Source organism: Prionailurus bengalensis, chromosome E2 (assembly GCF_016509475.1).
Source record: "Prionailurus bengalensis isolate Pbe53 chromosome E2, Fcat_Pben_1.1_paternal_pri, whole genome shotgun sequence".
In the NCBI taxonomy this organism is placed as follows: Eukaryota; Metazoa; Chordata; class Mammalia; order Carnivora; family Felidae; genus Prionailurus; species Prionailurus bengalensis.
Genome location: NC_057352.1, coordinates 34,342,845 through 34,357,702, shown reverse-complemented (window position 1 = coordinate 34,357,702; position 14,858 = coordinate 34,342,845). Strand labels below are relative to the sequence as shown.

The 14,858-nt window shown below is 57.4% G+C and overlaps 1 protein-coding gene across 7 annotated transcripts in view; it reads right to left on the bottom strand.

The window, feature by feature from the left end:
- SLC12A3 (solute carrier family 12 member 3) overlaps positions 1-14,306 on the bottom strand; it is a 38,240-nt gene extending 23,934 nt beyond the window's left edge. For 4 of the 7 annotated variants that reach the window (XM_043599243.1, XM_043599245.1, XM_043599246.1 and 1 more), the window contains exons 1-12: positions 13,982-14,306; positions 13,399-13,545; positions 12,015-12,090; positions 10,967-11,062; positions 10,522-10,661; positions 10,071-10,181; positions 8,945-9,056; positions 8,615-8,745; positions 3,706-3,790; positions 2,585-2,739; positions 2,185-2,292; positions 1,396-1,519 (exon numbers count right to left, since the gene is read on the bottom strand). In XM_043599243.1, coding sequence (XP_043455178.1) covers positions 1,396-1,519; positions 2,185-2,292; positions 2,585-2,739; positions 3,706-3,790; positions 8,615-8,745; positions 8,945-9,056; positions 10,071-10,181; positions 10,522-10,661; positions 10,967-11,062; positions 12,015-12,090; positions 13,399-13,545; positions 13,982-14,263 — 1,567 coding nt within the window. In that variant the 5' untranslated portion in view covers positions 14,264-14,306. The remainder of the gene's footprint in view (positions 1-1,395; positions 1,520-2,184; positions 2,293-2,584; positions 2,740-3,705; positions 3,791-8,614; positions 8,746-8,944; positions 9,057-10,070; positions 10,182-10,521; positions 10,662-10,966; positions 11,063-12,014; positions 12,091-13,398; positions 13,546-13,981) is intronic. The other 3 variants (XM_043599244.1, XM_043599247.1, XM_043599249.1) reach the window with 1 other exon arrangement.
- Between the last annotated feature and the right edge of the window lie 552 nt (positions 14,307-14,858).

Here is a 14,858-nt window from a genome sequence, read left to right as displayed (position 1 = left end):
AGCATCTGAAATGACGGTTCTCAGTCTGAAGTGCAATCAGAACCGCCTAGATAAAAGGACATCAAATCTGAGTCGGCGGCGGGGGCGGGGGGGGGGGGACTGCACGGTGAGCAGGAAGCAGAGATGTATCTGGGGAAGCCCAGGCCTGACTAGTCATTTCCATCCCCCGGGGGCGGCCCTGCTGCCTCCTCATCTGGTTCAGGATCCAGAGCAGCCAGTGTCTGGAAAGGTTCCCTTGAGTGGACGTGAGTAGATTGGTAGGGATCGCTGATGCCAGCGTGAGTAGCAGGACCACGGGACCACCAGCCGAAACCCCCACCCTGCTCCTGCATAGAGAGCAGGGGCCGGAGGGTCAGCGTGCCGTAGCGTGGCCACCGCCCTTGCTTGGTGCGGCCACCTTTCTTCTAGCAAGTTCTTCCTTGTTGGTTAAGGAGACCAGGAAGTACTGGGGAGTGTGTGCGTATACGAATGCATGCGTGTGCATGTGTGTGTGTATATGTGTGCACACCGGTCTCTTCCTGCCCATCTATGACACACCTCTTCTGCACTCTCTCTCCCATTCTGCAAATGAGACCAAGGCTCAGGAAGGTAAAAATGATGTGTCCAAAGCAATACAGCTGGCTTATGGCAAAGCCAGGATAGAGAGACAATCTGGGGCGCCTGATGGCTCCGTCGGTTAAGCATCCAACTTCAGCTCAGGTCATGATCTCACACTTCATGAGCTCGAGCCCCACCTTGGGCTCTGTTGTCAGTACTGAGCCCACTTCGGATCCTCTGTCTCCCCCTCTCTCTGCCCCTCTCCAATTGTTCTCTCTCTCTCTCTCTCTCTCAAAAACGAATATAAATTTTTTTAAAAATCTAAAAAAAAAAAGAGAGAGAGAGAAAAGAAAGTCCATCTAACTAACTGATTAACTGGGATCTGTCTCCTTGGGCATCTTCTATCTTGAAGTCCAAGGGAGCTGGCAGCTCAAGGGTGGAGAAATGAGTTTAGACACCTACAGAGATACTGACTGAGCTGTTTGTATCAGCTCCCACGAGCTGTCCTGTGCTCCAAAGTTGTCCCGGGGGCTAATTCAGACCTGGTGTCTGGGGGGTGCGGGCAACTTGCCAGGACACAGGAATACGGAAGCAGGAAAAGAAGGTAGGGTCCCTTCTAACCAAATCGAATGGTCCACCTGCCTGGTGTGGTGTGGGAGCCACCCTGTCTGGAGGCGGGGGAGGGGCGGGTACCGCATGACCCTCCCGAGTCTTCTCCCAGAGAGGGCCTCGCTCAAGAGTTATTCCACGAGTGCCCACTCCCTGCCAGGCCCGGCTGGACGCTGGGCGCCAAGGTGAGCGGCACAGAGGGGAGCCCTGCCGGCGCTCACAAGCCTCTGCGCCCTGGCAGCCTCTCACCGATGATGATGAAGGCCACGGCGATGGCGTAGGCCAGCAGATAGCCGCGCACGGGCTCCTTGTTCTTGCCGTAGCCCTTGCCGAAGAAGCCGATCAGTGGGTACAGCTGGTCCTCGCACAGGCACTGTGGGCACAGGAAGACGTGCTCACCCCAGGCTGGGCGCCCCCCTCCCCTCCCTTGCAGCCCCAGCTGGCCCTGCTTCCTCCCTCCACCTCAGCAGACTACTGGCCCCAGTCTGGGTCCTGTCTTCTCTCTCTCTGTCTCTCTTTTTTAAACATTTATTTTTGAGAGAGCATGAGTTGGGGAAGGACCGGGAGAGAAGGAGACACAGAATCTGAAGCAGGTTCCAGGCTCCGAGCTGTCAGCACAGAGCCCGACATGGGGCTCGAACTCACGCACCAACCGTCAGACGCTTACCTGACCGAACCACCCAGGCGCCCCCTGGCTTCTGTCTCTTAAAAGGGAGTCATCTCCCTGCCCACCCCCACGTCACCAGGGAGCTAGCAAGGGGGCAAAGAGAGGGGGTGGCCCGCGTGGGGGTGAGACTGGGTCAGAGAAATTGCAGGCAGGGCGCCAGGCTGCACAAGGGAGACTGTGGGAGGGAAATGCGGGTGCTCTTTGCAGCATACCATGGGACAGGGGCCGCTTCCTGCGGGTTTGCTCACTAGCCCCCTTTCTCCTTCAGTCTAGACGTCCCGTCCCATGATACCTCCAGGCCTCTGTAGGGGTCACCTGGGGACCCTTCCACCGGGCCTTCCGACACTCGCGGCCCCGTTCTGCGGCCTCACCTGGAAGACCTTGGCGGCAGAGACGAGGCAGGCCAGGGCGGAGGAGAGCGTGGCCCCAAAGATGCCGGCCGTGATCAGGGGCGCAAAGCCCGACACCATGCTCATGGTCTGCAAGGACATGGGGTTCGGGCCCCTCATGGTGGGGCCCCTCACGCCCGGAGTCCTCGCCTCAGGCAGGGGCTGGGTCCTGAGGCCCCCGAGTCCACACTCCTCGCCTGGAGATCCCAGTGCCCACCGAGTCAGGGACTGGGCTCAGGGGCCCCCCACCTGAGCCTGAACCTCTTTCCCCCGCGCCCGGGACCCAGCCCCCCAAACCACGTGTGTCCCAGCCCGTTCCAGCCTCTGTCTGGTCCTTCCCCGCGTCTGCTGGGCCAGACTCCCTGGCAGAGGCCGCGCGTACCTGGTAGTAGTTGATGAGGCCATAGCGGCAGCTGTGCTGGTGGGCACACTCGGTGAAGTTCCAGCCGTAGCCACAGGCCAGCCCCTCGCAGGCGCCCGAGCCGGGGGTCACGGTGGCATTCAGGACCCCGGAGGCATCGCGAACCACGCAGGAGCCTGAAGGGGCAGCAGGGCTTGGGGAGGCCTCCCGCCCGCCCTTCCCTCCTTCCTCCTCTCCTCCCACCCCAGACACTGGCCGCTTCTGCACAGGGCGAGATGCTGCTTGAGGGGCCAGCTCTCCCTTTAGCGTGTGCTACTACTAATGGATGATGACGACGATGACGATGACGGCAATGAAATCTGCTAACGTGCAGAGGCACTCACGACGTGCCACGCGCTCCGCTAAGCGCTTGAAACAACCCTGGGAAGCAAGTATGACCATCGCTTTCGTTGTCAGTGCCATTCTACAGTGGCGCGGTGACCTACAGTGACCCGTGAAGATCACCATGTCCTTCTTAAAGCAGAGACCTGGCTGGCTGTGACCGGGGCTGTGTCCCTCGGCCATCCGTGAGCGGCTCGCCTCACAAGGGGGTGGCGGGCAGCCAGAGCACCTGTGAGGATCTCAGTGCGAGGCAAGGGTCAACAGCCCAGGCCTGGGTTCAAACCTGGCTCCACCACTCAGTGGCTGTTTGACCCTGGGCAGGTCGCTTAACCTCTCTGAGCCCTGCTTTTCTCCTCTGTAAAATGGCGGGTTGGCAGTGCTTGGACTGAATGTGGTGAGGCATGTCAAGGGCCGGGCATGTGGTTGAGTCAGCGGTTAGTGTCGTCTTCACCACCACCACCATCATCATTATTGTTATTATTACCCATCCTTGGGTCAGAGTATTGTTTCTCCTCTAGGAATTTCCTACTCTTGAATCTGTAACCTCAGGTTTGAAGGGACCAGAGGAGCCTGGTCTGACCGTCCCCATCCCCACCACAAACGACCACCGCCCCCCCCAACGAAGATGTTCTGGTCACCACCGGTTGTCCCCAAAAAGAAGGTTTGAGGGTCCACTTCTTGCCGTCACCATGCTCTCCCTGTTAGAGAGCTGAGCCCCCTGCCCCGTGTGACCCTTCCGGCGGTCTGGGCTGGCTACTCACCGATGGTGGCCGAGATGGCCAGGTAGGATATGGTGGTCCAGAAAATGGCCATGAGCGTTCCCTTGGGAATGGCTACAGCAGGGTCCTGGGGGAGGGGGAGGAAGAGAGAGAAGGCATCAGTTAGCCTCTGGGCCTCCGTCAGGCCCTTCTCTTGTCTGAGGCCCGGATGGGCCAGCAACTGCTGGCCGTGTGTGAATCACCGTCAGGTACCCATTGATTTGTGTGGTTCCACAGCAATTAACATACAGACAAGCCCCAAACTCTCCTCTGAGGAGAAACTCTCTGCTGGCATTTTCCTAGCAGAAATAACAAATCTTCACATGCACACATCGGGTATTCCACTCTTCCAGACACTTCCTCAAACATAACTTCCTGGGCAGTGGCCAGGGTGTCCCTACCCTGCTGGCGGGGAAACTGAGGCCAGGAAGTGGAGCGGAGGCCCCAGCCGGCTGAGCCAGGGGCGGCTCTGTCCTGACCACACCAAGTCCGCAGCCTCAGGCCTGGGGGGGCTGGTGCTGGGTGGTGCAACACAGGTAGGGACCCTTACAGCAGGGTCCCCCCGCCAGGTGTAGACCCCAGCCCCGGGGCAGGCCACGTGGGCACTGGGAAGGACATCGGTGCACCTCCCCAGCTTTCCCACAGCTGGCAGGTAGAACCACAAATTACAGAGCTTGGAGGGACCACGACACCGTTCAGCGTCACGGGCAGGTCCAGACAAAGCTGGCAACAGCCAGTTCCCTGCCTCAGACACTCAGGAGCCTGAGTTGGAATCGATGGTCACTCAGTGATGAATGAAGGAGCCCCGGACCCCGCCCTTAAGGACCCTGTGCCCCAGGGAAGGAGGTCCCGCCAACACAGGGCGGATGGCACCTGTCACGGGACAGCCTGAAGTGTTCTGGAGAACAAGGGGAAGGAGGGAGAGCAACATGGTGCAGCGACCATGGAGGGCCTCACGGCAGAGGGGACAGCTGAGGTGGCTCTGAAGGCCCTGGGGTGGGAGGAAAGGTGAGGCAGGCCAGAGCCAAGCGGAAGCAGAGATGCGTTGCTGAAGCGAGGCTGGGGGACCTGGAGCTTCCAGATCTGCTGCAGTGTCTGCTTTGGGGGGCCCGGCAGCTCTTCCTTGGGTACCAGGATGGCCTGACTAGGTCAACACACAGAGTCCCCCTGGTCCCAAGGCCAACAGACCGCCTCCACTTCCCCTCCCACCTACAGTGGGTTGAACAGTATCTCCAAAAATTCGTGTTTGTTCAGAACCTCAGATTATGACCGTATTTGGAAATAAGGTCTTTGCAAATGTCGTTAGTTAAGATGAGGTCATACCCAGTTGGGTGGGCCTTAAATCCAATGACTAGTGTTCCTGTGAGAAGAGGGAGGGACACACAGAGGGAAAAAGGCTGGCTGAAGACAGTCGCAGAGACTGGAGAGAGGCAACCCCATGCCAAGGACTGTCAGAGCCACCAGAAGCTGGGAGAAGAAAGGAAGGATTCTCCCCTACGGCCTTCAGAGGGAACGTGGCCCTTAACACCTTTGTTTTGAACTTTTGGCTTCCAGACTGTGCAAGAATAAACGTCTGGGATTTTTTGTTTGTTTGCTTGTTTTTGGTTTCTGTTTGTTTGTTTCTGAGAGACAGAGCATGAGCAGGGGAGGGGCAGAGAGAGGGTGAGACACAGAATCCGAAGCAGGCTCCGGGCTCTGAGCAGTCAGCACAGAGCCTCACAAGGGGATGGAACCCATGAACTGTGAGATCATGACCCGAGCCGGTGTCAGAAGCTTAACCGACTGAGCCAGCCAGGCACCCCAGTGTCTGTTTTAAGCCCCTGTGTTTGTGGTAGTTTGTCACAGCAGCCGTGGGCAGTGGGCACACCCGGCCTCCATCCTACCCCTATATCTTGGCCTGAAATCTCTGAGCCCGGCTCACAAGTCAGGCACATCCGAGCCCACATCCCAGCCTGTCTCTTCCCAGGGGTATGTGCACTGGGACAAGCCCCTTCACCTCTGTGAGCCTCAGGGATTCCCTGAACCCTGATCTGTGAGATGATAACCCAACATGGCACGCAGCCAGCACCCACAAATGTGAGCAGTTAGGAGAGGGGGCTGTGTCGTGCTCGGGGACACGCGCTGGGACCACAGATGCAGTACAGACCCCACAGCTGTCACCTGGAAGTCCCTTGTCTCTCAGCCTCAGCCTCCCCATCAGAAAATTAAGCTAGTAAAGCTTTCCTCGGCTATAGCACAGGCTGATGGTAAAGAGACATTGGTCACGAGATTGCTCTGTCAGTGCTAAAGGGTCAGGGAGGTGTGAGGGATTAATATGATGGTAACTCTGATGTCACCCTTAAAAAAAATTTTTTTTAATGTTTATTTTTGAGAGAGAGAGAGAGAGAGAGACAGAGCACAAGCAGGGGAGGAGCAGAGAGACACACATAGAATCCGGAGCAGGCTCCAGGCTCAGATCTGTTAGCACAGAGCCCGACGCGGGGCTCAAACACACGGACCGCGAGATCATGACCTGAGCTGAAGTCGGACTGAGCCACCCAGGCACCCTTGACGTCACCCCTTTAAATGTCACATTCTCTGAGGTCTCCGGCCACCTTGTGCGAATTTGTACCAGCTCCTCCACCCCCGCCCCCAGGGATTCCCTACCCTCCCTCTGCTTCGTTCCTCTCCCCAGCACCACCCACAAGTCACTCTCACTCCTCGTCCTCCTTATGTTTCGGTGCCTTGTCTCTCTCACGAGAATGTCAGCTCCGTGAGGACAGGAACTTGTGCCTGTTTTATTCCCCGCTGTGTCCACAAGATGCAGGCACAAAGCAGGTACTCAAAACATACCCACCGAATGATAAACTTAGGATGACGCTGAGGCCTCTTTGTTCTAGAAACTTGCATTCCAGCTCCTCTGCCACCTGCGTGTGTGGCCCTGGGCCACCCCAGCCCTCTCTGCGCTTGGTTTGCTCCTCTGTAACATGGGGGTGATGAGGGCATGAGCCCCCTGAGTATAATGTACCCAGAGGCCACATAGTAAAAATTACCACAACCTTGACTACTAGCCATTAGTACTTTCTCCATGCTGGGCACTGTTCTAAGCACATCACATAAATTAGCACATGGAATCCTTATTCCCTGCTCTGCGAAGGGGAGGGGGCGGTGGGCTGTTAGTCCCGTTTTACAGTTGGCAAAGCTAAAGCCCAGGGAAGTTTTAAGGGACTTGCATAAAGTCTCCATGAATGGAAGCTTCTCTCCCGTTGAGGACATGCTGTCTCACAAAATGGGCAGAGGGCTGGATGCAGGAGGGAAGGGCCGCTTGGGGGCTTGAGGGCATTTAGGACAGAGTGGAGGTGCACCGCCCTTCTACCCTTCCCCACTGGGTCCGGGACAGCTGCCTGCCACCCGAGAAGCTGGACGAGGTGTCTGGATAAATCGCTAGGCTGCGATGATCTGTAACGGGGCTGGCAGGGGAACCAGGCTGTCTGAGCACAAGACTGGCCACTGCAGGGACCTCAGGGCGGACGGGCAGACCAGGCCTCTGCTGGCCGCTCCCCAGAAAAGGAAAAGGAACCAGACAAACACAGCCACTCCGGGATTCCCAGGCCACGCTGGGTACCGCCCAGGCATACCCAGTTAGAGCCAGGCTGGGTGGAGACTGTCCCCAAGGCACAATTCTTAAGTCGTTTAAGAAAATGCATCAAGGAGGGGCACTTTGGTGGCTCAGTCCGACTCTTGGTTTTGGCTCAGGTCATGATGTCACAGTTTGTGGGTTCGAGCTGTGTGTTGGGCTCTGTGCAGACAGTGTGGATCCCGCTTGGGATTTTCTCTCTCTCTCTCTCTCTCTCTCTCTCTCTCTCTCTCTCTCTCTCTCCCTCCCTCCCTCCCTCCCTCAAAAATAAATAAATAAACATTAAAAAACTGCATCAAGGAGCACCTTTCAAGTGGGACTGGAGGCTGGGGGAAAGGGCTCCAAGCACAGAGCCAGGCTCTCACCGATCACCCCACATACACACCATCTATCTTCTTGATCCTGCCCTGGCAAAGACCCCACGGCTTTCAAAGCCCAGCCTCAGCCCTACCTCCACCCAGGGTTTTGCCGGAGCCCCTGCCAACATCCGCCTGCCCTTCTCTCCCACCTTCTAGCAGTTTGTACTTCACTCTAAGCCTCCCATCCGGTACGTTTCACCCTCTATCCACTCAATAAGCATGTTGTCTGACTCTTAGCTGGGAATCGGGACATAGAGGCAGGCCCCAGTTGTCCAGCTCAAGAGAACGGGACGGGCGAAGAGACACGTAAATGGCCCGATGTCTTTATGCTCAAGAGCCACGAAGGGCCAGGAGAGATTTAAGGATGGAAGCGTTATTTGAAAGAGAAACAGAACTTCTCAAGGTTAAAAAACAAGCGTAGGGCATCCCAGGAAGAGAGCACAGCAGAGGCAAAGACGTGGAGGAGGGACAGACAGCAGCAGGTCCTCAGGACTGGGGCAGGGGTCATAGCAATGGCATTGGCAGGTTGGAACCTTGAGCTCTGAGCCTAGGAAACTGCCCACATCAGGAGGGTGGAGGGCCCTGGGAAGAGGTCAGCCCAGCCAAGATGTGCATGAACCAGCTGTAGCTTTGGAAGGTCGAGCTGGCTCCGTCTTCCCCTTAGGCTGACTCCCGGGAACCAGGGAGGAGACTGGCCCGCTTTAGTCATTAGTCCTCCAGGCCTAGAGCATAGCTGGTGCCAATCAACAAACCTCAGAACTGAGTAGAATGAATGGACCTGGTTTGGATTGAATGGGGTTGAGTTGGGTTGGAATGGACTGGATTTTAGAAGCTCTGACTCCATGGTGTCTGTGCCAGGCTCAGTGCCCAGTGGGAGATCCCAGTGGGACACAGCCAGGAAGCCAGGGGTGGGGGGAAGGGTGGGCGCCTGGCTCACCTTGAGGTCCCCAGAGATGTTGGCCCCTGCCAGGATGCCTGTAGCCGAGGGAAAGAAGATGGAGAACATCCCGAAGAAGCTGCCTTCTGCACCCCGCCAGTCGGGTACCAAGTTCTGGACAAAAATGTCCGCTGGAAGAACAAAGCCTGAATCAGGGACGCCTGGAAGGCTGGGCCCAGCCAGCCAGGCAGGAGGCTCCTCTCTGGCAGCTCCTGGCCCTGGGAGTTGGGGGTGGGTCTCATCTTCCTCATGCTCACAGAATGGGCCCAACCGGTGGGCAGACTGTACCTGTCCCCAGAGCCATGGGCAGGGACCCCAACTTGCACGTACCCCGGTAGCTGAAGAAGCCTTTGGAGGCCTTGTCCTCAGATGGGGGGATCAGCGTCCCCACTAAGTAGTTGGCAAAGGAGATCATGATGACGAGGAAGAAAAGCACCTGGGCCTGGGGGGTGGGTAAAGGACCCTAGAGGTCAGATGGCCTGGCCCTACCCGCTCAGGGAGCCCCAGCAGGTCAGAACCTGTCCAGGATCCCATCCTCATTCATTTATTCATTCATTCATTCATTCATTCATTCATTCATTCATTCATCACCCATTATGCTGCAGGTCCCGTGCTGGGAGTCGGCCACATAGCAAAGCTCTTGGCTTGTCTTGCTGGTGAATAAGGAACACGACTCCGGGGTAAGAACAAGGGTGTGATGGGGACTGTGGATGGGGCTATGGAGCAGAGTGGCCTGCAAAGGTATCTATAAGGGTCCTAAAGGAGGGGATGAGTGACAGCAGAATGATCGGGGGCACAAGCCTGGGACACTCAACGGCGAGGAGGCCGCAGAGCCGGAAGCCGGAGGGAGAGGGAGAGAGGGCAGGCAGCGGCAGATCTGGCCAGTCTGCCCGCTGACGCCCGAGATTTCTGCTGCCCTCGCCCCACGGTGCCAAGCCTCTGAATTTTGGCTGGATACAGGTTTACGTGAGGACCACGTCTCCCTGCCCTGCTTACAGCTTAGCTGTGGCCAAGAGATCAAGTTCTAGTTGATGGAATGGAAGCAGAGGAACATGAGCAACTTCCAGGTGGTGCCAGAAAAGGAAAAGGAAGGGGAATTCGCTCCTTTTCACCCTCTCCCCTTCCTGCTGAGCGGACTGTGGACATGGTGGCAGTGGCCGCTGTGGAGCAGGTGCACGGAGGCCACACCCAGGGATGGAGCAGCCACAGGACAGAAATGGTCTGGGCGCCTGAGCCTCCAGGAGCCACACACACACACACACACACACACACACACGGACTTTTACAGGTGAGAGAAACACACTGGTCCTGCTCCAGGCCCCGCCCTCAGGGTCTCTGTCACAACAGCAGAGCCGAAAGCGCAGCTAATACAGCGAGAAGAGGCAGGGCCAGGCTCAGGACCGGGGCCTCACGACTCACGTTCTTCACCTGACCACTCCCAACATCCCCTCCTCACCTTGGACTCCCACTCCATGCCAGCCAGGGAGATGGCCAGCAGCACGGTGACGGTGACCACGCCGATGATGCGGATGTCATTGATGGGGTCCACTATGGGCGTGCCGTACTCCTAGGGCGGGGCACAGGCCGGGCTGCACACCCCACCCCTCCATCACAGGTGCCCTCTCAGCAAAGCACAAACACAACCACCTCGCCCACCCACAGAACATCCAGAGTCGTGCTGTATCGGCCTGGACAGTTTGGCCCTAAAGGCAACACGCATCCCTGAAGGGGACTTCTGGGAATGGTCTTTATGTGATGAGATCACCCAGTCACCCACAGCAAGCAGACAGCGGCCTGGCAGGCAAAGTGGGGCAGAGGGGCAGGAAGGCCTGGCCCAGGTGGGGGGAGGGGAGAGCGAGGTAGGCTTCCCCGGGCTCCCTCTGCCTGGGTCCAGCCCCCAGCTTTACCTGGAGCAGGTCCCGCACGGTCTCTGCAAAGCCCACGGTGTGCATGGCCACGCCCACAGCATTGGCAAAAGCGAAAATGAGGCCGATGGAGCCCCCGAGCTCTGGGCCGAGACTCCGGGAGATGAGGAAGTAGGTGCCACCTATTAAGGACAGAGCCAGAATCCGTGAAACCAAAGGATCAGCTGGCTGGGGTGGGCTTGGGGCAGGCAGAAGCCGAGGCTGGGAAAGGGTAACCACGGGACCCACGGGGCCCATAGCACAGGAGATAACCGAGGCCATCTGTGGGTGCCCAAAGCCTTCACCTGGAACCAGAGGGAGCAGCCTGGGGAGTCCCCATTTTGGTGGGGGTGGGGTGGGTGGGAGTGGCTTGGAGACCCATTCCCGGGGAGGAGACGGGGGTGAGCGACAAGAAAGAGGAGGGCCTTCGGGGTGGGGTGGGACCCACCTGACTTGACCTTGCCGTTGGTAGAGATGGCCGAGATGGAGAGGCCCGTGATGGAGGTCACCGTGACCGAGAGCAGGATGATGATCCAGGTCAGGACTGGGAGGGGGGGGGTGGTGGAGGGGATGTGATTACCAGGAAACTCAGCTGGGGCATTTCCCAGGTGGGGAGCCATGTGAGGAACCTAAGTTAGCCAGCTGGCTTGCCATGCCACCTAAGTCACCGAGCCTTGGTTTTCTCTGAGCCTTGGTTTTCTCATCTGAAAAATGGGTCTCTGTCTACCTCCTGGTATATTCTGAACAGCCAGTACATAAATGATCATTAGGTATGGAAGGAAGGTACCCTCTTTTAGTAATAAAAAGTAATGTAGGGACACCTGGGTGGTTCAGTCGGTTGGGTGTCCGACTCTGGCTCAGGTCAGGATCTCGTGGTTCACGAGTTTGAGCCCCGTATGGGGCTCTGGGCTGACAGCTCAGAGACTGGAGCCTATTTCAGATTCTGTGTCTCCCTCTCTCTCTCTGCCCCTTCCTCTCTCTCTCTCTCTCTCTCTCTCTCTCAAAAATAAATAAAACATTAAAAAAATTTTTTTAAAAATTAATAGTTACCACTTGATGAACACCTTTGGGTACCAAATCCTATGGTGTTTTACATGCATCATAGAAACCCTATTATAGGTCTATGGGTAGGGATAGTTATCACTCCCAGTTTACTGATGAGGAAATCAAGGCTCAGGGAGGTTAAGAAACTTGTCCAAGGTCACACAGCATCAGAGCTAGCATCTGAACCTTGGTGTCTGTCCAGAGCAGAAGTTCCTAACCTGGATGCTATGCAGGAGAGATTGGCTCTGAGAGGTTCAGGGACCTACTGAGGGCCAACAGGGCCAGGGAGAGTCCTCGGGTCTGTTGACTCCACTGCAGACTCCCCTGCCACACCTCCCTGTCCTCTGTCACTGCAGGAGCCTGCGGGCTCTGCAGCCCAAGTTCAGGATTGTGGCCTGGAAGGATAAGGTCTCAGGCACACTCTTCCCCTTCCCCCAGGAGGTGACACTCACCGATGCCCGCCTGGGCTGTAATCCAGGGGAGCCTTAGGTAGAGGATCACGCCCCAGATATTGAGCATGCAACGGATCTGGGAAGAGAGAGGGGTCGGAGGTCACCTGGGTGGGCCGGATACCCCAAAGCCAAACATACAAGTCCCTGTCCCCAGTCATGGCATAGCACGGCCTAGGGGACACGTGGGTCCTTTCTTGGCTCTACTCACTGCAATGGGTTCCTACTTCAATGCCCCTCTAACTCACTGGGGCACCCAGGGAGGGGGGGTACCCAGAGACTCACTTTTCTGCCTTCCCATTGGGGTCTGAGGATGGGCTGCAAGCATAATCACCTCTCACCGGGCTCCCAGCCCGGGATCCTGTGTCCGGCAGCCCCAGCCGGGGCCCCAGTGGCCAGCTGCTGGCCCAGAGCCTGGCATCCAGGGGCAGCTCAGCAAATGCCAGCTGAGCCAATGTCCCACATACAAGCAGAAACAGCACTCAGGTCGCTGTGACTTCAGCTTCCAAATTTAAAGCAAAGCCAGAGGCCACAGCTGAGACTGAAATTCCATGGAGGTGGGGGTGCTGATGTGGTCTTGGGCCCCAGCCACGTCTTGGGGAGGGGCAGGAACACGTGGCGTTTACAAGGCAGGGAGACCTCTAAGACCCTCTATACGCTCCGAGATACTGAACGGGGCCACGCCAGGCTCTGGCTGCCACAGCTCAGGAGGAAGATTCAGACGCCATATACGAGCTGCTGGGGTAGAGGGGAGCTCACGGTTCAGATGGAGAAACGGAGGCACAGCCAGTAGGCAGCTGGTCAGAGTGAGGTCAGAACCCAGGCCTCCCGCCTTCCAGAGCAGGACCAAAGCCTTCTTCTAACTCTCATGTGATCCCCTCTGTAAGGTCCCATAATGCCTTGCAAAGCCAAGTTCATTTGATTCTTTGCTGTTTGAGGACTTACTGGTGCTCTAGGCCACAGGAAACCTTCCCCTGCCCATCACTGAGAATGAGAAAAACATGCGTTCACACTGTGTGTTTCGTGCTGCCCCCTGGTGGCTGTGGGGGAAAACAATGTCTCCTAATAATTCCAGGGGAAGCATTGATCCAAGCAATTCCCGTCTATTAACTCATTTAACGCACATCATTTACAGATGAAGAAACTGAGGCACAGGCAGGTTAAATAACTTGTCCAAGGCCATAGAACAAGTGAATATACACAGATCTTTCCTAGGGCAAGGTATACAGTCTGGGGGTTGAGAAGCACAAAACCAGGGAAAATCTCTGAGGCCCAGGCTGGACCTTGGGTCTACCCTGGCCACTGACATCTGAGAGTCAGAGCTGAGCCTGGATGGAACTCTGTCTCCCACTCCCATTCCTGGGCATCCCACCCACACCCTACTCACCATCACCCCCTTGACCCAGCCAAAGCGCACGGGCTCCCCAGGGTTCTTCTCACTGTTGGTGCCTGTCTCGTCCTCCACCAGCCCGTCAGTCATCTCATGGCCGGGCCGGCTGTCGAAGGCCAAGGCGTGCAGATGGCTGCCTTCCTGCTGGAAGCCCAGAGGCCACAGGTCAGGCAGGCGGGGGTCATGACACTCCAGCCCCCCATCTCGCCTCCTCCACAGTCCAGCCCCGCAGGCAGCAAACCCAGCAAGCCTCCTCTCCGCTGCAGACCTTCCTCATTCCCACCTCCCTACCTCTTTCAGGTGCGTGCAGCCTCTGTTCACGCACCTCCACCCGCCGTGGCTCATTACCTCCCTAGGAGGCTACGATTGCTTGATTGGGTCATCGGTGCCCGGACAATAAACATTACAACATGTGCCCCGAGCTCTATAGCTTCCACGCTCACATTTCACTGAGGCCTCTTGACCCATGAAGAAGACACTTGTTTGTCCCCGGGGCACAAGGGCCAAGGCTCAGAGAAGTTAAGCACCCGTGTCAAGGTCACACAGCAGGACCGTGGCCAGTCTTTGAGACGGTGCTTACCTTGAGGAAGGAGTGCAGATGGGCCAGCGTGGGCCGGACCTTTCGGGGCTCTCCGGGCAGGGCGCTGTTGGCATAGTGCTCGTAGGCGGGCACCACATCGATAGTGTTGTAGCCGAAGGTACGCATGTAGAAGGTGCTGCCGTGGGTCAGGTGGCTGGGGTGGCTGCTGTCGTAGGCAGCCGGCGGCGGGGGCTCATCGCCCCCCAGCAGCGTGCTGATGGTGAAGCGCCCGCTGCACAGCGTGGGGTCCCCCGGCATCTCTGACCCCGGCAGCTCTGCCATGGTGGCTCTGGGTGTCCGGGGAGGGGGCCAGGGTCGGCGGGGATGTGCTGGGTGGCTTTATAGGCTGGCCCACAGCGGGGAGGAGGCAGGGAGTTTGGCCCAAACCGCCCATGGCTGGCGAGCAGGGTCCCTGGACGGGGTGGGAGGTGGAGCACGTGCCCACTGCTGTCCTGCCCGCCACCTGATCGCGGAGATAGCAGCCCGGCCTGGGACCGGGAGGGCTGGGCTGGACCACAGCCAGACGCAGAGCGGGAAAGGGGCAAACACGTCCAGCCCCTGGGTCCCCGAGAGGCTCTTCTGAGTCTGAGAGCTGAGGATGTCTGCAGGACCCTAGGAAGCAGTACTCACCAGAGGGGACTCTTAGGGACCCTATGAGGGACCCTAGGGACAGCCTGATGACCTGTGGCCCCACCCTATGCAGGTTCAAAAACCTCTCATTTTACCTAGTATTTAGTTTTAGTTTTTATTTACCTAGTATCTGTGAATAGATGAATGGTATGATGTTTAAAAAGATGCACACGTGTATATAAAAGGTTAGTCTCTCTCTCTTGGACCTCTGACTCCTAGTTGTGCCCGTCCTTCCAAAGACATCTCA